Genomic DNA, 24488 nt, shown 5'->3' with positions numbered 1-24488 from the left:
GCACCTATTTACCTTTCAAAACATTTTGGGCCTCCCAACGCTCACTGAGTTCCTATGAGCGTCGGGAGCAGCGCAACCATTCAGCGAGGCTCCCCGCACTAAAAACTGCTATTGTAGATTGATAGAAAGGGCCTTTGTATTTTCTGAAAATTTATGATATACAAGTGGAGTTTCTTTGTTCTCATTTCCTATGTTGAAAGGATGTGTTTATAAAAGATTCCTGGATAAAACGCTATCCTATCAGGCTGGTATTTGAGGTAAAACCATAAGTGAATTGCTACTAAATTCTTCTGCATATCAAACATTTAGAAGATCTCTGAAAACTTATTTATATGATAAATTTGTTTAAACTATCTTTCCCCCTCCTTTACTAACGCGTAGTGTGGGTTTTAGCGCCAGCAGCGATAGTAACTCATAGGAATTCTATGAGCATCAGAGCAGTTACCGCCGCTGCTGGCGTTAAAACCCGCACTATGCATTAGTAAAGGAGGGGGTTAGTGATGTGTTTCAGGCATGTGTTCGCAGTTTCTCTTGATGTAAAAACACTGAACTGTCTTTGTATTTACTTTTTTTTCTATTTTTTGCTCTGTATCCTATGATTATGGTGTTGCATATTTAAAATCTGAATATCTATAATAATAAAATGCTAAGCACGCATGCGCACTCTTACTGGCGTGTTCCCTGAGATCTGATCTGTCGGGCTGTGGCCGGTAGGAGTGCGCATGCATGCCAGACAAGCCTCCCTGCTGTCCACCTCGTGCCGCTGCAGTGAGGGGAACCGCCATGGCACCTTCAAAATTAAAAATAAACTTTGGGCAGAAATGGCCCCACATTCGCAACTCGGCTTCAGGCGGCTGCCAGGAGGAGGGCTTCCAGGCGAGGCAGCTGGCGGTGCCTGCAGGCTGCGACGGCTTGAAGCGGTGTCGGTGGAGGGCAGACGCGAGAGGAGGCTCTCCCACGGTGCAGCTGAGCGCTGGCGGCCGGCGATCCCCGTCTAATGCTCCCTCTCAGCCAATCCCACTGCCAAATAATGCGCTGTTCATACATGGAGGCACAGAGTCATGAGCGAGCATGCGCATTGTTATCTGCCCGGCTTCGGCTAAATTCCGCCCGGCTTCGGCTAAATTCTCACTCCAATATTTTCAAAAATTTTCCCTGCACCTCTTCAAAGACTTGCTTAAACTTTAGGATTCACTCCTTTTTTTACTCTGCTTCATAGACCCTACTATGCCACAGAAATTCAGAACATAGATCAGTCACTCACCTATATAACATTGTGGCTCAGCAAAAATAAATTATCCCTTAACGCTTCAAATCAAAAGTAGTTCTATTTACACAGCAAAATATCAGTACCCAACGTCTCCAATACAGGAGCACTTAAATTTGATCACATCACTCCTCTGCTACAAGCCTCACATTGTCTTCCCATAAAGCACAGTTACTTACCGTAACAGGTGTTATCCAGGGACAGCAGGCATATATTCTCACATGTGGGTGACGTCATCTACGGAGCCCCGATGCGGAAGCATTTTCAAGCAAACTTGATTGAAGATTTAAGTTTGCTCTGCTGCTCCACGCATGCGTGCCTTCCTGCTCCACTAGGGGGCGCATCCCCTCGTGGTCTCCAGTTCACTTAACTAGCAAAGAAGCCAACCTCGGGGAGGTGGGCGGGTTGTGAGAATATATGCCTGCTGTCCCTGGATAACACCTGTTACGGTAAGTAACTGTGCTTTATCCCAGGACAAGCAGGCATGATATTCTCACATGTGGGTGACCTCCAAGCTAACTGAAAAGGGATGGAGGGAAGTTGGCAATTTAAGCAAATAGATTTCGCAAAACCGATTGGCCGAACCGGCCATCGCTCCTGGACAGTGAGTCCAGACAGTAGTGGGAGGTGAAAGTATGAACCGAAGACCACGTGGCAGCCTTGCAGATTTCCTCAATAGGTGTGGACCTGAGGAACGCTACGGAGGCTGCCATCGCTCGGACCTTGTGTCCCGTTACTCGACCATGCAGCGCGAGACCAGCCTGAGCGTAGCAAAAGGTGATGCAATCGGCCAACCAGTTGGACAAGGTGCGCTTGGAAACTGGGTGGCCTAACCGGTTTGGGTCGAAGGACAAAAACAATTGTGGGACTTTCCGGTGTGGTTGAGTGCGTTGGAGGTAAAAGGCCAACGCTCTCTTACAGTCAAGAGTGTGAAGCGCCACCTCTCCGGGGTGAGAGTGGGGCTTGGGAAAAAACACGGGCAAGACGATGGACTGATTGAGGTGAAATTCAGACACTACTTTAGGCAAGAACTTTGGATGTGTGCGGAGTACCACCTTGTCATGGTGGAATACTGTGAAGGGTGGGTCCGCTACCAGAGCCTGTAGCTCACTAACCCGCCGAGCGGAAGTGAGTGCAAGCAGGAAAATTACATTACATTACATTAGGGATTTCTATTCCGCCATTACCTTGCGGTTCAAGTGAGGAATTTAGGATGGCATTTGTCTAGGGGCTCAAACTGAGGTTTCATTAGTTGAGCCAGAACCACGTTAAGGTCCCAAACCACCGGAGGAGGTTTGAGAGGAGGGTGGACATTCAGAAGACCCTTCATGAAGCGAGAGACTAAGGGATGGAGCGAGAGGGCTTTTCCTTCCAGGGGCTGATGGAAGGCCGCAATCGCACTGAGATGTACTCGAATGGAGTTGGTCTTTAGGCCGGAGTGAGATAATTGAAGTAAATAGTCGAGGACCAGAGGGACGGGGACCGACACCGGGTCCTGGCTGTGAGAGGAGCACTAGGCTGAGAATCTGGTCCACTTTTGGGAATAGCAGGTTCTCGTCGAGGTCTTTCTAGAGGCCTCCAATATCTCCTTGACTGATTGAGACACGGGGAGAGAAGTCAGGGGGAAAGAAACGAAGCATTCAGATGAAGAGATTGAAGATTGGGATGTAACAGCGAATCCTGACTTTGTGATAGTAGAGAGGGAAACCGAGGCAGAGTTGAAGTAGAAGGGATCTCTGACACTGAGTTGAAGTAGAAGGGAAAACCAAGGCTGGCGTGGCCAGCGAGGAGCAATCAGGATCAGGGTGGCTTTCACCGTTTTCAGGTGGACCAGCGTCCACAGGATCAGAGGAAACGGCGGAAACGCGTACAGAAACCTTCCCTCCCAGTCGAGGAGGAAGGCGTCGGCCTCGAGTCGGTCTGGGGAGTGTATCCGGGAGCAGAAGAGAGGCAGTTTGTGATTGTGGGGGGATGCGAACAGATCTATTTGAGGTGTCCCCCACTTTTCGAACACCTGTCGTAGGGTCTGAGAGTGCAGTGACCACTCGTGTGGCTGGAGGAGGCGGCTGAGTCTGTCCGCCAGACAGTTTTGTTCTCCTTGTATGTACACCGCTCAAAGGAAGGTGTTGTTGGAGATTGCCCATTTCCAGAGGCGCAGGGCTTCCCGACAGAGGGACCAAGACCCTGTCACCCCTTGTTTGTTTACGTAGTACATTGCTACCTGGTTGTCGGTTCGGATGAGGACCACCCGGTCGTGAAGCAGATGTTGAAAAGCTACAGCTGCAAGATAGATGGCCCGGAGCTCTAGCACGTTGATGTGACAGCGGTGGTCTTCTGCTGACCACATCCCCTGAGTGCGGAGGCCATCCAGATGGATGGTACTCCGACGAGTCCGTGGTGAGTACCTTGCTGTGAGGAGGGGCGAGGAAGAGCAAACCTTTGGAAAGATTTGAAGAGTCGGCCCACCAGCGGAGCGATCGTTGCAAGGAAGGAGTCACTGTCACGGGACGGTCGATCGGGTCCCGGTCTTGACGCCATTGAGAGGCCAGGGTCCATTGAGGGATTCTCAGATGGAGGCGGGCGAAGGGTGTGACATGGACGGTGGAGGCCATGTGGCCCAGGAGAGTCATCATCTGTCGAGCTGATACCGAGGTCCTTCGACTCAGACTTACTAATGCCTCTAGACGCGGAGGGGGGAGGAAGGAACGGAGACGAACCGTGTCCAGCGTGGCCCCGATGAACTGAAGGGACTGCGAGGGGCGTAGTTGGGATTTTGGGAAGTTTATCTCGAACCCCAGACTCTGTAGGTAGATAATAGTCTGTTGGGTCGCTGAGATAACCCCTTCTCTGGACGGGGCTTTGATCAGCCAGTCGTCCAGGTAGGGGAATACCTGAAGGCCCTGGGAGCGTAAGGTAGCTGCGACCATCACGAGGCACTTGGTGAAGACCCGAGGTGACGATGCTAAGCCGAAGGGGAGGACTCGGTATTGTAGGTGCCAGTCCCCTACCTGAAAATGCAAGAACTTGCGATGAGCAGGGTGCACTGGAACATGTGTGTACGCCTCCTTCAGATCTAGGGAGCAGAGCCAGTCGCACTCGTCGATCAGGGGGTAGAGGGTCGGTAGGGAAAGCATCCGAAATTTTTCTAGTACCAGAAATTTGTTGAGGCGTCTCAAGTCTAGTATTGGGCGTAGGTCTCCCGTTTTTTTCGGTACCGCTGAGACCCTGGAGGGGTGAGCCTTTTTCAAGGAGGATTCTACTAACAGCGACTGGTGGGAGAGCTGTGGTTGTTCAAATCCCGGGAAGGGTACTGTACGGTACTTGGCCTCCATTTTGGAGCGTACGGCTGTGACCATATAGGGGGTCTCCAGGTTCCTGAAGAAAGCCTGTTGGAGTACCGGGTTAGGCGGTAAGCGAAGGGACTCTCTGGGCAGTGATGGCATATCTAGCTCCGCTAGGTACTCCTTAGAGTATCTGGAGTCGGACTGGAGGTCTAAGTCCAAAGCGTGGCCCATGTCCTGGACAAAGCGAGAGAAGTTTGGGCGGGATGTTCCCGAGGCCCCCTGCGGGGTCGGTGAATGAGACCTCCGTTGGGTGGAGAAGGATGGGGAGGCTTCCCTCGAGTATCGAGGCTCCTGCTCCGATCTACGCTCCGAGACCGGGGAAGTACTGTGAAAGTGTTCCGGGGTCATGGATCTCCGACGTCTCGAGGAGCCCCTCGGAGACGATGCCGGGGTTCGGGGTACCGATTGATGTCGAATCGGTGACCTCGACCTGGACTCCCTCGGTGAAAGCCTGAAACCTCGGATCGGAGCCCCGGTCCGAGGGGGAGTTCGGAGGATGCGCGGGTTGGAGAGTGATAACTCCGTCACTCTCAGTGGTCCCGTACGAGGTGTAGGTGAACGGCCTCGTAGAGTGGGGGAACCCCGGGCCTTCTTGGAGGTACGGCGGTTCGAGGTTTCTGTCGTTTTAGCACGACGTTTTGCCCCGCGGCGGTCTGTGGAGGGAGAGCGCCCTGGGTGCCTCGGCGAGGAGTCCGAGGAGGATGGGATGCGGCGAAGCTTGCGCACTTTTCCCCGAGGTGGCTCGACGCGAGGCTCAGACTGGTCTGGCACATGCGGGGTCGAGGCCGAGGCTGGTTGTAGATGGGCCATTGCAGCGGACAGCTCCGACGAGATCATTGCTCGGAGTAGGTCCTGGAAAACGGGCACGGACAGCATCGAAGGCATGTCCACTGCCTCGGTGCACTCCACCGGGGGCGACCTCGTATCAGAGTATTCCCGTGTGGTGGAGGCACGGCCCGAAGGCTTGGAGGGCTTCGCCGGGGCTGTAAGCATGGGACTTCCGCCATGCGTCGCCGGTGTCCCCGAGGCTGGTTTCTTCGCTGTTACGGAACCTGAAGAGGGAAGAGGGGACTTACCCGGAGCCGAGGCTTTCTGTTGTTCCAAGGACTTCGGATTCGAGTCTCGAGGCGATGCCGAGGTATTCGGGGCTGAGGTCAAGGCCGGGGCCGACCTCGAGGCCGAGGTAGAGGGTTGGTCGGCGGCGAAAAGATCCGCCATGCGGGCTTTTCTTCGGCGGAGGGCCCGGTTCTGGAAAGTAGCACACTGGGGGCAGGAGTCGGTTGGATGAGCGGCCCGTAGGCAGAGGATGCACCGGCGTTGCGGGTCTGTGATGGAAAGAAGCCGCTCGCAGCGGGTGCACTTTTTAAAGCCAGTCAAAGGCCGGGACATAGAATCGAAACTGGCCGCGGCTCGAGTAGCCACGCGGCCACAGGGACCCGGAGGCCTCCGGGTAGGTCAAAAACGAAGCAGGAACAAGTTGAAACAAGAAAAAATTCACGCACAGCGACTAAATCGAGAAAAATAAGAAAAAATCGCGGTGCTAGAAGGCAGTTGGGGCAGAGCCTGAAAAAACACGACTTCTAGGCTCAGCGAAAAATTTTGAACTGGAGACCACGAGGGGATACGTCCCCTAGTGGAGCAGGAAGGCACACATGCGTGGAGCAGCAGAGCAAACTTAAATCTTCAATCAAGTTTGCTTGAAAATGCTTCCGCATTGGGGCTCCGTAGATGACGTCACCCACATGTGAGAATATCATGCCTGCTTGTCCTGGGATAATTCACAGATACAAGACCCTCCTTCTAAGTTTTCAAAAGTAAACAAACCAACATTCCCTCTTTCCTTGACCGGTATCTTATTCCATACCCACCGCATATTTCTAATTTTTGCAGAGTGGAACATTTTCCAATATACAAAGCCGCCGCGGCGGAGGCTCCTCTCTCGAGCTGCACCTGCATCAGAGAAGGCTTCCGACACAGGTGGAGATCGAGAGAGAAGCCACAACGACGGGTTTAAACTAAAAAATAAATTTCTCAAAATAACTAAGGGAGCCGTTAGCCTTAAAGCAGCTGCCTCTTAACTTAAGGGAAGTCTAAAAATGTTATCTGTGCTTCGAACTGTGAATTTCTCCAGCAGCTACACATATTGAAAAAATAAATGACTGTGGCACCTCATAGACCGATCTGTACCAATGAGAGTAAATCTGTGCCACAAGATGAACATTTCCACAGCAAGACAAGTATGTATGCTAACACACATTTATCTATTTTAGAATTAATATACCACCTTAATCCACCAATAAGGAGTGTACATGCGCATCTCACCACTTCTGGCTAAGTGCATTATACACCAATCTTTTTCTGAAAGATATTAATTACAAAGTTTGACTGTTATTCTGTGGTGGGGCACCTTTACTACACACACTGATGGAGAATGCATGCATGCATAATCAGTAAACATGTATGTTTCACCACACAAATGAACCTTATGCCTTTATACTGTTCAACAGCTCCAAAAACAGGAGAAAGAGTTGTTTCTTACCGTGCTAACATCCAAAGGCAAAATGAAGATGATCAAGAAACAGAGGTACCAGGCAAGTAGTGTTGCTAAGATTACAAGTCGATGCTGTTTCTTGAAGTCTCCATAGCGGTGAAGAATGAAGAGAGCCAGAAAAAAGACAAATACTATTTCAATCCCCAAAGCAGCACCACTCATCGTTACAGGGACACACTGGTATCCAAAGCAGCTCTTACAACGAAAGATGAAAACTGGAAGACATAACATTTTACCACATGACAAGTTACAGAAGAAAAGGTTCAGCAGCAGGTGTCTGAAATTTGCACACACTAATGTCAATCATCAAGGCTTGAATCTTTGCCAGTGACTATTTTGCACACTTTTTAAACATGGAGTCTGAAAGCTGCACAGTCTGCAGTGAACGCAGATGATTTGATGATAGTGGTACAGCTCATATGTTTAAAATTTTTTAACTTTTCTGTGTAAGTTACGTAAATATCATGTGTACATTTTAATGTCATATCTAGAACAATCAATCACTTACCCCCACCTTTTACTAAGGGGTTTCAGAGCATTTAGCACTCTGTACCTTGGTAGAAACTAGAGAATGACACGGGGACAAATTTTTCCCTATCACCGCAGTAAGTCAATTTCCTTGTCCCATCCCCGCAAGTTTTGTCGCTGTCCCTGCCCCATTGCTGGAAGTTCTGCCTTAACCGCACAAGCCTCGAACACTTATGATTTTAAATTGTTTGAGATTTGTGTAGATGAGGACAGAGCTTGCAGGAATGGGGGACAGGAAAAGAACTCGCAGGGATGGTAAATGAGTTCCCACGGGGAAAGGGAAAAACTTGTCCCTGTGTCATTCTCTAGTAGAAACCTCTACCGCGGCTTAGTATAAGGGGGAGCTAGTTAACACAGCTCTGAAGTGCTGTTTTGATTCCTTTTGGTATTTATTTGTTTATAGCTGCTGGACAAAATTAGGTTACGAGTGATTAAGTAATGTGAATGATTTTATGCTTGTTAGATAATATAGCATATTTGCTATATTTTCACTCATGTTATTGTTCAAAACAAAAGAAAAAAAGTCTCAGTTTATGTTGAGCCAAATAAATATGACTCTACTAGTTAAGCAAAGAACAAAAGAAACTGTGGAGGTGATGATCTTGATGTAAAAGTTTAATAAAAGTCTTCACAAATAAGTGATGAAGGCAAATGTTAAATCCGTATAACACACAGAAACAATGTGGTATGAACCCGTTTCACATTTTTTTTTTTTTTGTGTATTATACAGATTCAAATACCTCACTACTCAGTTGCGATGTCCCAAGGCCGATTAGTTTAATAACTTCTGTTTTAAGAGTTAATAGGGTGAAAAAAAAGCCTCAGACTCTGAAGCCGTTTACGCAGTCTGGGTTCAAAATGTGATCGCTCACTTTGCTCCTAATAAAGTCATAGGCAAAAAAAAACAAAACCCCTTTATCTACTTTTTTTCTCTTTTTATGTATATTCGGTTTTCCTTATTTTTTTCTCTTTTTTACACTCTTAGTTCAATAACATATCACTTTTATACCAATCCCAAATCCCTCTTATTTCAGCCTCAAGTGAAATCACAACTCACAATTACCAGCAGTTCATCTCAGTTTCAACACTTGTCTATTTTTCATATCAGAAAAATCAACAGGGCTTATCTTAGCTTGAGTTCTTCTTGTCCGATCATCCTTTTATCTTAAATTAGCTGTTTTGTAGATCTTCTAACATTATGATCCTTATCTCTGTGATATTCTGGTTCCTTCACTGCTGCATTAGTTCTGATGCGGCCAGGCATTTGCAGATTCTCTCAATCCTGCTACATCAGGGCAAGTATTTTGCAGCTCTCTTTTTTTCTGGTTGTGCTGCTACAGGTTTCACTTCCCGAGTCTGCTCTGTGCTCGATCACGTTTTGAACCCAGACTGCGTAAACGGCTCCAGATTCTGAGCCTTTTTTCACCCCATTACCGTAACTCTTAAAACCTAAGTTATTAAACTAATCAGCCTTTGGACATCGCAACTGAATAGTGGGGTATTTATATCTATTATTATTTGCTTTTGGATCACTAGGTCAGACATAGATTGTTATACGGATTCAACATTTGGCTGCATCGCTTTTATTTGTGAAGACTCTTATTAAACTTTTACATCAAGATCATTGCCGCCACAGTTTCTTTTGTTCTTTGATTTCTCTATTTTGCTGTGGAACTGCTTGGTGGATTTTTTTTGTCTTGGCTTTCTACTAGCTAAGCATCATAGGCATTAAAACTTTTGTCATTGTGATTGAATGAATAGTACGCATAAGCACCGCGAGGAAAACAAATATACTATAATCTTCTGTTGTAAGCAACAAAGAGGTTCCACTTTATACAGCCAACGATCGTTTTGTGGCATAAACATCACTTCCTCAGAGCCATTGAACCTTCAAATAGTCAAACCTACAATAAATGATTTTACCAGTATAAACAAGTTTTTTATGTCTATGATACTTAACTGGTAGAGACAGTTACTGTATTTGGCTCACCATAAACTAAGACTTTTTCTTTGATTTTGAACAAGTACAGAGGCACTTAGCAATTGTTTATCAATTGATTATTATGAGTTGAGGCATAAGAGTATTTTGGGTTGTTTAGTTATGTGAACTCTCACTTACAGCCTCTTTTACAAAACTGCGCTAGAGGCTGCGCTGCGCTAATGGCCCCGAAGCCCATAGAGATTTAAAGGACAGCTTCTTCCTGTTTTGGTCTTCTATATCCAAGGTTCCCAATTTTATTTCCTTGTATGGACCCTTTATTAAGCTCTAAAAGGATATTCCCACCATTCTTGCTGGACTCCTTTCCCTCAGCACCAAACCCGTCTCCTTTAGCACTCTATTTCCCATTCCCCTAGTGTCTCCACCAGTTTCTCTCTCTCTCTCTCCTGTGCAGCTACCTCTGATCACATTCCCACAGCTACTGCTTTTTCCATCCCCTGTAGCCACTGCTTATCCTGCCTTTACAGAAGCATCTGTACCTTGCTCATTTAGCTTTTTAAAACATGAAAATTTGTTTTTCTTTCCACAGACCACAGGTTAGGAACCTCTGTACAAATCATTTAAAACCTACCTCAATTAGGGGCCTTTTTACTTTGCTGCAGTAAAATGTGGCCTTTGATGCGGAGATGCGTTTTGGCATCCCATTTAAAGGTATGTCATGCTGGTTATTAGTCTAATTTTTCGAAGATGTGCACTGGTCCAGTTTAATCACACGGTTCTTGTTTTATTTTGGTTCCAGTTCGATCGGATACGTTACATCCTGAGGCAGCAGACTTGTGTACCGATCAAACAGAAGATAAGTGGAAAGTGATCTTTTTCTTCTATCTTTAAGCACAAATAGCATAAACAGCACTGTATAAGGCTTTTATCCCTCTGCAATGAAATAGAGGTTTTTTGCCAGTGAGGTTAACGCCTAACCACCTTTTGTGGCGATGGAAGGTCCTCAGTCTGAGGCTTTTCCCTCTGTTTTTTTTTTTCAAATTGCATACTGTGATTAAGCCTGAACTGTGCTGTTGGTATCCATCAGACATTGTATATCTTTTTTGTGAAAGTGTTTATTAGACTTAGCATGTAGGAATGACATGCATAAGTATGTGCTAAGACTATTTTTACCGTGAAGGTAAAAACGTTCAGTTTTTCTATTTCCAGCATTAATGCTCATGTGCTAATTTAATCATTAGAGCATGAGCACTTACCAAAACTTATTTTGTAGATGATAAAGACCCATGCATCAAATGAATTTGTATGTGGCAACGTAGCTATGCTAACTGATTAGTGCAGTACATGCCTACACTCCACTCCCTGACCCACCCACGGGTAGTGTGCACACATGCAAAAATTACTGTGGGATGCCCGAGCTCACCCCACAGTAAGCATGCATTAGCACCACAGCTTAGTAAAAGGGCCCCTTACTGAGCTACCCCTTAATTCCCCCCTCTACCCTTCTAACATTCAGCCATCAGTAGGGGTGCGGGAGTCATTTAGAGCTCTGCAATTGTACATGATGAATCCCCCTGTTGAATAAGAAAGGTGGAATTCCCTCCTTAGATCAGTGCTGTCTGTGCTTCTCCCACAACCCTCCTAGTGGAAAGAGCAGAAACTAAATTTTGGACCTGAAATCTAGACTACTTCACTGCAGTGCAAAGCAAAGCTCATTCATCAGATCATTCTGTTTAGAGAATATATTCGAGGGATTGCTGAAACATTCTCAGCCCAACCAAGAAGAGATTGACATGGATGTGATTCAATTGATGATCTGAAACAATGTCAAAACATAGAATTTAGTTTCTGTAGATTGGCACTTAATAAAATAAGATAACACTCTTTTCAGCTACAGTGACAAAATAACACTCAGAATTTAGGAAGTTAGGTGGTTGGTTAGCCTGAGAACTTTTCAGCACCCACCTCATAGATAAGGTTTCTCTAGGAGTAATGTCTCCAAATGGGTTAATTTTGCACATACCAGTATAGGAATGAATCTCATCCTATGCTAGGCTATGTTGGAGATGATCGTAATCTCTCAGATTCACTGCTAATATTCAATTTGACATTTGCATTGTTCCAAACAGAGCCTCCTTTTGCAATTCATAAAGTATAATATACACAGGCATCATATCAAGATATGCTTGGAATTTTATCAGGAAAAGTGGCACCCAATGCAATTGAGATTACTACTGTATTTTCCACATTTTCTGTCTCTGTGTTGGTGTTTGAGGGTCTTCTTTGTCTATACATAATAGTCACTTAGGAATTAAGTTTTTTTGCATCAACCTTTTTATCAGATAATCACAGCTTCTTCATTTTCCACTATTCTGTCATTCTTGATTCCAGTGTTTTTTTCTGGCAAAGCCATGTAATCCACTGGAAGTTATGCAAATATAATACACTAGTCTTTAAGCCCGTTACATTAACGGGTGCTAGAATATATGTTTGTCTGTCTTTCTTTATTTCTGTCTCTCTCTGCCGCTGTCTTTCTTTCTTTCTGTCTCTCTCCCTGCCCCTGTCTCTTTTTTCTTTCCTTTCTGTCTCCCTCCCTCCCACTATCTGTCTTTCTTTCTCTCCCCACTTCTTTCCAATGTCTGCTCCCCCTGTCCCTCAGACTTCCATTCAGCGGCTGTCCCTCCTCTTCCCCACACTTCCATTCAGTGTCTGTCTCCCTCTCTCACCCCTTTTATCTACTGTTCACCCTCTTGTTTTTTCCCTTCCATTCACTGCCCTCTTTCCCTTCCATTCTCTTTCCATCCAGTGTCCGCCTTCTCTCTCTGTCTGTTCCATAAGGCATCTCCTCCTACCTTTCCCCCTTCCTTTTCACTTGGTGTGGCATACCTTCCTCCTTCCCTGCATGCCCTGCCATGTCTTCTTCCCTCTAAGCCATTCTCTCCCCCTCTGCTCCCTTTCCTCCTTGAACTTCATCGAGCAGCAGCAGCATTCATAATTCATTGATGTTTCCAGGCTTCAGGTCTTCCTCTCTGGCCGGTCCTGTCTTCATGAAAACAGGAAGTAGGCAGGACCCGCCAGAGAGTAAGGCCTGAAGTCGGCAACAGCAGCGAAGTTTAAATGCTGCTGCTGCCCGAAGAAGCCAGGCCTTAACAACAAAGCTCCCTCCAGCGTTGGCAGCCGTGAGAGCGAGGTAGGGATACCGCTGGACTACCAGGTTTTTAAAAAAAAACAACAAAAAAAAACTTACCAATGATGGCGCGGTGCTGGGGGGGGGGGCGGTTTGAAAAGCCATCGGCCGTGAAGTATGCCACCTGCATACTTCACGGCCGATGGCTTTTCTGGTCTTTAAAAACTTAGCAACGATGGCGGCAGTGCTGGGGAGGGTTTGAAAAGGTGCCGCGGCTCCTCTGTCGATCCCCGCCTAACATGTCTCACAACAGCAGTTTAAGTCCGAGGTAGGGTGAAAGGAGCCGACACGGAGAGCAGGAAGTCCAGCGCTAGCGGCAAGTGGTAGGTGCTGGAAACTTAAGTAAGGGTGGGGACTCGCGCATGCGCACTCCTGCAAAGCCACAGACCTACATCTCACGGAACAGGGATCACAGAAGCACGCAGTTGAGTGCGCATGCGCGGCTAGCGTTTTATTATTTTAGATGCTACCTTATTGAGCCTTTCTTATTCATAGTCCACCATACTATGCATTAATCAATCTCTCATCTTTAAAAATGTAGTTCTTCTTAATCATTCTTTGTCAGGTTTTCATCTATTTATGTTTTAGCCAGTTTCCTTGCTTGCTTGTCCAACTCCTTAAAGCAGCTCTGGGTGACCCTCAACCAGTCGGGTTTTCAAGATATCCTTAATGAATATGCATGAGGCAGAGGCAGATTTGCATATAATATAGGTGACAGACAGGCAAATCTGCCTCTGCCTCATGCATATTCATTAGAGATATCCTGAAAACCTGACTGGCCAAGGGCCCACTAGGACAGGTTTAAGAACCACTATCTTAAAGAGTTTTTTCTCTTGTTTTAAAAAATTCTGTTGCTCCTTTCCCTTCATATGCTGGTGAACTTTCATTCATTCCTTTCAATAACCAGAATTCTTGTTCAGGTTTAAAGATGGAGACTGATTCTAGCTGTTTTCTTTCACATCTCAGCACTTGAATATTGAGTCTACTAATGCTGTTGAACTACTGTATGCCCACCAGCTTATAATCATAGCTCTATATCTGTAATCTATTTTGATAAGGTCCATAACAAACATGGAATACATAGTATACATTGGTTTTTAGAGATTACCTAGTAGCTAGAGAGGGTTTTCCTGTTCTCACATCCAATTTTCAAGATCTTTATTTTATAATTCCTAAGATATATGGGGAAACAGTGATTGCAAGTTAACTGATAGCTCTTATCTTACTCCAGAGCATTCTTCAATGTAGTTTCAGTCTTCTGTAAACTGATCTTTTCTCTCAATAATTTGTGCTTGGATTGCTGCACCTTCTTTTACTCCTAAATATTTATATACACTTTCCTACTCAGACAGATGTTCTCAGTTTTCCATATTTTATCATTGAGGAATGTTGTCTTTACACATTTAACTGATAGAAAAAAATGTTATTTATGGTCCGAAAAAGTATGATTATATAACTCACGACTATCAAGAACTTCATTGGTTGCCTGTAGAGGCGTGGGTCAAGTTTAATAATAAATTTGATTAATCGCTTAATTTTAATTCTAAGCAATGTACATATTAAAATACAATGTTGGGGAGACAAAACAGTGCATTACAAAAACAGAGTCTTGCAGGGTAATTAACAAACTCGACAATACTAAACACAGAAGGAAAAAGGAGTAGAACTACAAATTATTTGATAGAAAGCAAGACATTTAAGGAAAAAAACATAGGGAGGGTAAAGTTAAAAAGCTTCAATAAAATGATAGAGTCGAATTAAAATTGACTAAAATAACTAATTTTCAAATGCGTCTTTGAAGAGAAAACTCTACAATTTACTTTTAAATTTAAAGCTGGGTTGCATTTATTATAAAGTAGCGTTAGGCCAAGCTACATTCTATTTGATAGAATGAACTGTTTTGTCACTCTCGTCAACACTGCCCTCAAAGTACTAAAGCTTTTTTCATTTTTTCACTGGTCAAGGGTTGTAGATTTAAAAGATATCTCCTTCCAGGCAGCATTTTGGGATAAAGATTTTAAATGGTTGTTATCTATGTCTACATCTTATTTACAGATTAGGAGACACTTGAAAACATTTTTATCTTTGAAGTTTCTTGGCCCTTGATTATTCAATTCTCATTATGTATTATTAGCTAAACTTTTGTAAACCGCATAGAATTTTTTGGTATTTGCAGTCTAGAAATGGATTTTTATGTTATGGGAGTTATATAGCCTCAAATCATCCATGTACACTACAGTAAGTCTGATGTTATCTGGTGGGATCATTTCTGGAATTAAACAAGATAAATCCACAGCTCTATTAGTTCACAACAGTAATGAATGGATTTAATGCCAGACTTAACAAAAGTGATTATAGGATTCTCCTTAGAATATTCTTTGCTGGACCTTGAAATTAGGACTGACAAACTGTTCATCATAATTCAAACAAAGTATAATTTGCCATATTTTCATTATGGACTTCAAGTACTCAATCAGTTTAAAATGTACTCTATACATTTCAAGGCAATGTATTAGCCAAGAGTGTGAGATGATATTAGAAGATCTCTTATCAACCCATACTATTTTTCTTATAGGTAGTCATATCTTTACTCAACATTATCTGGTATTTGCTTCCATATGCTTCTCTTATGGACCTTCTATTAAACAGCTTTAAAAAAATTAGGCCCCCTTTTATCAAGCTGCATTAGGGTTTTTCTTATCGCAGGCTACTGTGGTAAAAGCTCCGACACTCATATAAACCCTGAGCATCAGAGCTTTTACTGCTGCAACTCACAATAAAATCCCTAACACAGTTTGATAAAAGGGAGCCTTAGGTAGACAAGCTATTGAGTGGTAATTATGGAGGGGTGATATTAATTAGGTCTCCCTTTCACAAAAGAAATGTTCAGTTATTAACCATTATGGTATTAATTCTGGCCATCTGGACAATTGATTTCTGCAATTTGTCAAATCCTGGTGGATAGATGTTAAATGTTTGAGCCAAAAGTTGGACATTTCAGGGGGGCCCGCAGATGGGTAATTTTTTCATGCAAAAAACAGAGATACTCTTCCAATTCACCATTCGATATGCTAATCTTCAGAACACAAAACAGCTAAAATACAGATATTACTCTAACCATGTTCAAGTACCATACACCAGTAGACATGATAACATTTCACAAACTTCTGGTATCCTCAGTTCTAAACAGCAAAAAGGTAAAAACAAACAAGTCAAGCCCATTTAAGTCCATAATTGAGTGACTCAGATTCATTACCAAGACAGTTAAGAACATGTTTAGCGTAGACAGAAACCAGCCACCATCACATCACTTGTTGCATCCATGACAACAACACGTTTCTCTTCATCATACGTGTCCAGTGAGGGTCACGTATCTTCACTTTATCTTTTTGTCCCATCTATGCCTCCTTGTAGCTTCCTCCGCCTGCCTCATCCCTCAGCTCTCTATCCTGCCCTACTCTTCTCTCTTCCTCACGTTATCATTTAACTATTCACCCGCAAACCTTCTCTAACCTTAGTTCACCCCCTTATACTCCTCGTCTCTCTCTAGTCGTCTTCCTACTATATCCCTCTCTCCCGCTTCTCCTTGGTCTCCCTCTTAATCGCTCCTTCTCCTTGTTCGTCTGTCACATCTTTCCTCCTTCTCCCAGCTCCCCATAATGCATAAGCCGACTCCCGGGAGCATTTCCTTCTCTTTCTCTCTGCAGCTCTCCCAATCAATACCCAGGACGCAAGCTGCTCACTTACCCGGCCATAATCTGGATCAGCCGGTTCCTGCCACAGACAAAACGGCCTCAAAAGATTCAGTAACGCAGTGACCACCAAAACGTTTCTCCACACCGGTGCCAATACAGAGGGTAAGCCTCCAGCATATCACTTCCGCTCTGCTTCCGCAAGCTGACGCTGGCAGTGCGAGAGCGGAACGGAAAAGAAAGCAAAGACTTATGGGGATGGGAGTTTATTGATTCATTGTAGATTTCTGCAAAGGTGCTGGAGCAGGAATAGACTCTTTCAAAGGCAAATGTAAAATTTAACTTAAAGTACTCTAGAGGGGTTTCTTTTGCTGAATCAACAGCTGAACTGCAAGCAGGGCTTTTCAAACTTATCCTGGTGACTTCAACAAGTAATCGAGTTTTCAGAATATCTACACATGAGATGTACAGTATTTGCATATTCTGGGTCTCAACATGAATATTTACCTCGTGCAAATTTATCCTCCAACCCTTTAATTCCTTATGCAAGTCAAATTTGAAAGAAGTCCTGAATTACTAAAATGCCTAACTTCTATTCTTTACTTCCTCCCTATTTCTCACTACAAATCTAGTCCATAGCACCGTATTTTATCTTCTTAAGCCTTTAGGACTTTGGTTTTCGCTCATTTTTAAGCGAGGGCCGTTTGGGGGTCCAAAAGGGGAGCCGACAAATATGTTCCTACTTTGGGCCGTGATTAACGTGACCATTTTCCCCCCTTAAAATAGGACAGGAAGGCCCCCCCCCCCCGACTCTTAAGCATTACCCACTTCCCTAAGCACTACTTAATATACCACAAATCAGTATGAAAGAACATCTAAGGAATTATAAAAATAATCAAATCAAGGAAACAGGGAACACATAAACTACTTCAAACTGCAGGGCATGACACTGAGGTAAAAACTACAGCCAAATTTCAGTGAGCTGCGCGACGCTTTGCCGTGCCGGAAGACATCAGGACAGGAGGCAGCCGAGGGGGGCCCTCGAAAACGGGACATTTCGGCATCCCGAAATTGTGCTTGGGGACAAATGAACAGGCTACCTAAAAACAGGATGGTCCCGTTCAAAACGGGATGTATGGTCACCTTAGCCATGATACCAATAACGCTTTTCTGTATTCATTCCTACCAGAACACCTGGCTTTGATCACATATGCAGAATAGATAAACCCTGTGCAACTACAGGACCACAACTGCATGCAGTACAACACCAGAGAAATAGAAAGAAATGCAGTGAACAGTGAAAAATATAGACAGCAGATGTATATTCTCAAAACTGACATATTTCAATCACTACATTGAAAATAAAATCATTTTCCTACCTTTGTTTGGTGATTTTATTTCCAGGGCCTTCTTACAAAGTATGAATTCTTCCCAATTAATATTTTCAAATTAATAAAGTGTCTTTGCTTATTTGTAAATAGGTCTCTACCGGTCTTTAATTCAGCAGCATAATTAAATTAAATAACTACTTCTGAAGTTTATGGGCAGGGGATGTGCAGGGATGGTTTCAATTCCAGTGGGTATGGGCGGGAACAGATTAAATTTCCAGCAGGGACCGGCCAGGATGGGTTTGATTCCAGCGGGGACTAGAGGGGATGGGTTTGATTTCAGTTCCTCTGCAACTCTCTACTTTCCACTCTACATCCATCTTTGGCACTAACTTTTAATTTTCAACTTTTTTCAATTTTTCTGCTTTCTCCTCAAATCTATCTACTTTTCTATGTCTTACCTTTCCATCTATCCATGTGCACAATCTCTTCCCTCTCTTTTCCCTTCCCTCCATCCATTTGTATCATCTTATCCCTCTTTTTTCTCTCCTATATTCATCTTTTCTTAAACAGCAGTTTCCATCTCTCTTCCCTTCCCCACCCCGTGCATCCCTGTGCACCATCTCCTCCCTCTTTCTCCCCTTCCTCACCATCTCCTCCCTCTCTCATCCCCTCTAGTGGTCTGAAATTTTTCTCCTCTCCTTCCCACAGTCTGACATCTCTCTCCACTCCTTCCCTTCCTTCTCTCTTTGTGGTCTGGCATCTCTCTGTCCTTCTCTTCCCCCTCTCCCCTAACTTAATCTAGAATCTCTTTCTCCTCCTTCCTTTCCCTGGTCTGGCTTCTCTTTATCCTTCCCTCCCCCCTCCAGTAGTCCAAATCTCTCACCTTCCCTTTCCCCTTCCTGTAGTCTAGTATCTCTCTCTTCTCCTTCCCTTACCTCCTCCTCCCCTCCAGTAGTCCAGCATCTCTCTCTCCTTCCCTCCCCCTCAAGTAGTCCGGCATCTTGCTCTCCATCCCTATCCCTCCAGTAGTCCGGCATCTCTTTCACCTTCCCTCCCCCTCCAGCAGTCTGACATATCTCTCCCTCACTCTCCAGTAGTCTTCCTATGCTCCTGCCCTCCTTCCTCTGCTCTACCTGCCAACCCTCCCTGCCATCTATCCATCTCTCCCCTCCCCTGCCATCTCTCTCTCCTGCATACCCCCCTGTGGTGCAACCCGGACACCAACCCGACCCCACCGTGCCATACCTTATCATCCCTGGTGGTTTAGTGGCTTATTTGGGAGCAGGAAAGAAACCAATTCTTTCCTGCCCCTGCTGCTGCTACAGTGCCGCTGGTCCGAAGTCTTGCAAGGATGCCCCATGAAGTCTTGACCATTGTTTTAAACATCTTCGAACTGGTGGCACTCTAGCAGGGGCAGGAAAGAGTTGGGCTCAAAGAAGCCTCTAGCCCACCAGGGATGATAAGGTATGGAACGGGGGGGGGGGGGGGGGGGTTAAGTCAGCGTCAAGGGAGGGTGCCCTGGGTCCCCATTGCTGCAATATGTGGCAGAAGTTCCCATTCCCGTGGCACTACCATGGAACAGCCAATCATCACCACGGTAATACCGAGCAAATTTGACAATGGGTTCCAATTACCATATAAATTACAATAACCGCGGAATTCCTGTGGTAACAGTTATCATGTCACTTCTACTTTCAGCCTTATAATTCTATTTCTATTTTTCTTCCTTTCATTAATATACCTGAAAATGTCTTGTCACCTCTCTACATTTCTAGACATTTTTCTCTTTGCCTGTGCTTTTGCCAGCCATATTTCTCTCTTCTCTTTTTTGAGTTTTATCTGGTATTCTTTTCATTCGGGTCCTTATACAAAGGTGCACCTTTGAAAAAGCCTGCCAGTGTTTCTTATTATGCATTCTTCTGCATTTTTAGTCACTTTTGCGTCTATTTTCTAGCCAGTTGTTGGAAAACCATATCACTTTCCTTTTTCTCTTGCATTTGTTTACTTACCTTACTTAACCCCCCCCCCCTTTACTAAGCCATGGTAGAGGTTTCTACCGCGGCCTGAAGCACTAAATGCTCTGACGCTCATAGAATTCCTATGAGCATCAGAGCATTTAGAGCCCTAGGCCGCAATAGAAACCTCTACCGCGGTTTAGTAAAAGAGGGCCTTAGAGATCTGTTGCCATTTGCATAGCTTCTTCAACCACTGTCTTTGCACTTCTCTTATGTCTGCCCATTCTGTCACCTCCTTCTTCAGGTATTCCCCCCTTTTACTGATATGTTTGTTTGAAATCAAGGACTATTTGTGTGTTTACATACCTCTTTAGCTCTTATATCAAACCATATTGTGTGATGATTACTACTGCCCAGGTGGGCACCCTCTTGGACTGGATGTTAGGCATACTTTCTCCATTTATGAGCACTAGATCCAGCATTGCCTCTAACTTCATGGGTGCTAATTTTCAAAGCACATAGACTGATAACATTCCATTATAATATACTATATGTAACTTTGTAAATCTATGTGCTTTGGAAATTAGCCTCATGGGTTCTGTCACCATTTGTCTGAGCAGAACAATTTGAAAAGTATCTATTATCACTGTTCTGCAGAGAAGACATTTCAAGCTGCATCTTCCATTCCCAGCTTTTTAATATCTATGACCAGATCTTTGTCCAACTTCTGTACTGTGTTGGAAATCTGTTGATGACACCTGTTGCTCAAAGGCTTCATTTTCTCTGTCCAAGACAATCCATATTGCTTCTTAATTTCTCCAGGCACCCTGCTTTTCAGCCACTTTAATATTGTTTTCGCATACAGAGATGACCATCTCTGTCTTTCCTAAATTGATTATTGCCCAGAATGGTTCTGTTTCATTCATGGGAGTCATTGAACCATGTCTCTAGAATAAAACAATATCTGAATCTGCCTCTAACATCAGAGCACGCAGAGCCTGATCTCTGTTGGTTGCACTACAAGCATTTGGTCAAAACTGACCAACAGAGAAGGCAATCGCTGGTAGACCATGTATTCCAAAGAGGTAAATATATTCCTCAAATTCCTGGGTAGTGTACGATGTTTGACAAAGCCAACTTGCAGCTCTGCCATTATGTGAGGCAGGACCCTGGCCATACGGTTGGCCAAGACCTTGGCAAAAGGTTTGGCCTCCAGTTAGAAGGGAAATGGGACAAAAGGAACCTGGAAGATTTGAGTCCCATCCAGATTTCAGTAAGACAATGATCTATGCCCCCTACAACAAAGAATACAGCGACCCTCGCTACACAAAGGCATTAAACTTAGAAGTCAAAATAGGGATGATCTCAAGATTGCAGCAATTTGTAGAATTCAGAATGAAACCCTTCAGGGCCTGGGGCCTTCGAAAGCTAGCTAGCCTGAATAGCCAAACATATTTAATCCTCTCTGAGATAGAGGCTTCCAACAACCTCTGATGCGTGTCTGAGATTCGAGGCACCGGGACATTATCCAAGTACATCTCACTATCCAGTTCAGGAGTTGAAGGCCAAGCGTACAATGCTTGATAATAAATTCGGAACACCTCAGCTATCTCCCAAACAGTATGCACCAAAACTCTCTCACCCACATCTACCTGCACCACCCTCGTGGAGCCTTCAGAAGTGCGAACCAGGTTAACGAGCAGCTTCCCACATTTATTACCATAAAGATTAAAGTGATGTTTAAAATACTGAAGAGATCTCAAAGTTCTAGTATGGATCAACTCATTTAGTTCTGCCTGCGATGCTAGAAGAGCCTCCCATCTTTTTGCTGAAGGAAGACAAGCATACCACAGCTGATCCGCCCTCACTTGCTTCTCCAAACAGAAAATCTCCCGATCCTGGGCCTTCTTCTGATAGCTCATATAAGCAATAATTTCCCCCGTCAGCACTGCTTTGGCAGCCTCCAAATACAAAATGGGATCACTCTCATGAGCTGCATTGTGTAATTTATATTCCCTCCATTTACCCAGCAGATAATCCTGAAAACCAGGATCTCGATAGAGAAATGGAGGAAATCTCCAGCAAGGTATCCAGTCCCTGACCGGCCCGGCATGCATCATGCATCATATAAGAGCATGATCAGAAGCACTATAGGGGACTATACTTGCCATGTACATATGAGAAAACAAACTCTTAGATAGTAACCAGTAGTCAATTTGAGACTGAGAGGCATGAGCATGAGACAAGTGAAGGTTGTCCCGCTCTCCTGGGTGAAGTGTGCACCAAACATCAAGGAGGTCTAATGAAGAACATAAGAAAGGAATACTCTTAGAAGAGTCAAAGCGTTCTGTGGAATGGGGATGGTCTTTATCTAGCCCAGGGTCATGAACTATATTACAGTCTCTGCCCATTATGATAGCCACTGCCTGCCACTGGCTCAGCACTTGGAACAATGCTCTATAAAACATTAGGGGTATATATACATTAGGGGTATATACATTACACAATAACAATGGTTGTCTACTCAAGAGTACATGGGCCAACACAAACCTGCCAGACACATCAGACCAGATCTTATTCACTGACACGTCCAAACCCTTCCAGAGTAGGATCAGTACTCTGGCTTTCCTCTGGATTACCCTCACTCCTATCACGGTGCCCACCCACCACTGTTTAAACTTATCATGCTCGCTGTAAAAAAAGAAAGATCCGCCTTGTGGCGATTTAAAGTCTGTAGAATTTTTTTGCCTTTTCACTGGGGAGGTCACACCATTCACGTTTCAAGATATCAACTTAATAGGCATCTCACTGAGCAAGAAAAAAACTGGAAGGGGATTAACCGGTCAGACTCATAGAAGAGGGGAGGCCAACCCAGCCTACAGTCCACTTCAAAGCGCCAAAAAGAGAATACTGGTATGATGACAAGGAAGATCATCACCATCCAGCCCTCCAAGGAGAGACCCACATGCCATTGCAAAAATAGAACAAAAAGAATAAAAGAAAACCCAAGAAAACAAAGTTTCCCCCACCAGGAGCAAAATAATAAGGCAAGCTGCTATGAAGGGATTCCAAAAGAGAGCATCTCTGCCCTGAGAAGAAAAGAATAAATCCACCCAAGAAATCCCGCCCCACCAGAGAAATTAAGCATAAACCATGGATTCCAAAGAAACCCCCAACAAAAAGGGAGAAAAGTGAAAACCACCTCCAAGACACCCCGAGAACTTACCAAACATGTCCTAATCAGGACACCTCGGGACAGCCCCGTTCCCCCCCTCCCCCAGCAGGAAGATAACCAAAAGGTACATCAGATAGCAAAGTCTCAAGATTTGGTAAGCAGAGCCACAAAGGCACACCCATCTGACTAATGTAACAGCCTGAAACACCTGAGTAAAAATATCAGATAGAATGCAATATTCCGGAACCAAATAGCCCATCACCTCCCCCCCCCCTTCAAGGAAACCCTTCACATGCCACCACTCAACCTCATACATCCATCACACAACACAGACACACCCGCACTCATAACCCAGACCCAAACTTTGAATATCGTGCCCTCTGTATCCCCACCACACCCGACCCCTGAAACCCTGGTAAAACCATACAGAAAGGTGATCCAGGAACCATTACAATAGATGGGCAAAAGTGAAAGTCTCAAAGCGATAAGTCCTTCTAAGCAACAAATGTCCAAGAAGGCTCACGGGTTGCTTTAGTTTGAGGTTCCCTATAGATGGCCCAGTAACTAATGGGGATAACAAAGGAAGACTGCATTTGGACATCCGGAAGATAAATCACGGGACCTGGGGAATGGTAAACAACTGTAGTCTCCCAACAGTTCGAGCTAAAGTAAGGCCAAAAATCCAGCGTGCAGTACACTATCACAACCCAGCAGCTGTAATGACAACACTGGGTGGGTGTAAAGTCTTCCACTGGAGCCCATTCAGTACTGGTGGCGCATGATGATGAGTAACAGTAGTAAAGTAAAAGAGATAGCACAAAAAAAAAAAGAAAAAAAATTTTAAAAAGGAGGAAAAAATCAGGACAGTGTCTCTCCCAGATCTGCGAAAAGTTCGCACATGCTGTCACACATTACCAGAGACAATCCCATCCGAATCACCAACTTTTAGATAGGAGGTTCTCCTACTGGACTGCTAGCAGTTGGACTGAAGCAATGTTCAAAGGCTCATAAAAGTGCCAACTCAGTGAGTCAAGTGCCAGTTCTACTGGACGAAGAAGCAGCCATCTGAGAGAGAAAGCATGTGGCCTCCTCCAGCTTATCAAAGAGATAAAGTTTCCCTTTGTAGTAGATCTTCAGCTTAGCTGGATAAAGAAGGGAAAACTGGATGTGTTTTTGATGAAGTTCAGCACACAGGGGAGCATAGGCCCTGCGCAGTGCAGAAACACGGGAAGAATAGTCTTGGAAGCAAAGCACTAATTTGTTGGCATAGGTGAGGGGGCCTCGTGTGTGAATGGCTTGGAGGATCTCCATTTTGTGAACATAATTAAAAGAGTTTAAATATCACCACACAAGGCTTCCCCTCTGGCATCCGCTTCAGTTCCAAGCAATAGGCACACTTTATGTGTAAGGGTCCCGCCGTAGAGTGCAATACCAAAGATTCCACTAGCTAGGATTCTAGGAACCCATGCAAGTCTGCCTTCGTGATAGATTCTGAAAGGTCCACTAGGCAAAGATTGCC

At 44.7% G+C, this 24488-nt stretch overlaps 1 protein-coding gene across 4 annotated transcripts in view; it reads right to left on the bottom strand.

The window, feature by feature from the left end:
- Positions 1 to 17189, bottom strand: part of LMBRD2 (LMBR1 domain containing 2) — a 132938-nt gene extending 115749 nt beyond the window's left edge. Inside the window, exons 1-2 of one of the 4 annotated variants that reach the window (XM_033932816.1) lie at positions 17016 to 17189; positions 7151 to 7377 (exon numbers count right to left, since the gene is read on the bottom strand). In XM_033932816.1, coding sequence (XP_033788707.1) covers positions 7151 to 7324 — 174 coding nt within the window. In that variant the 5' untranslated portion in view covers positions 7325 to 7377; positions 17016 to 17189. Of the gene's footprint in view, positions 1 to 7150; positions 7378 to 16072; positions 16249 to 16563; positions 16742 to 17015 lie in introns of those variants that run through there. The other 3 variants (XM_033932826.1, XM_033932813.1, XM_033932821.1) reach the window with 3 other exon arrangements.
- Between the last annotated feature and the right edge of the window lie 7299 nt (positions 17190 to 24488).

This window comes from Geotrypetes seraphini, chromosome 1, assembly GCF_902459505.1.
Source record: "Geotrypetes seraphini chromosome 1, aGeoSer1.1, whole genome shotgun sequence".
NCBI lineage: Eukaryota > Metazoa > Chordata > Amphibia > Gymnophiona > Dermophiidae > Geotrypetes > Geotrypetes seraphini.
The sequence above is the reverse complement of the archived record's forward strand: the minus strand, read 5'-3'. Positions and strand labels throughout refer to the sequence as shown.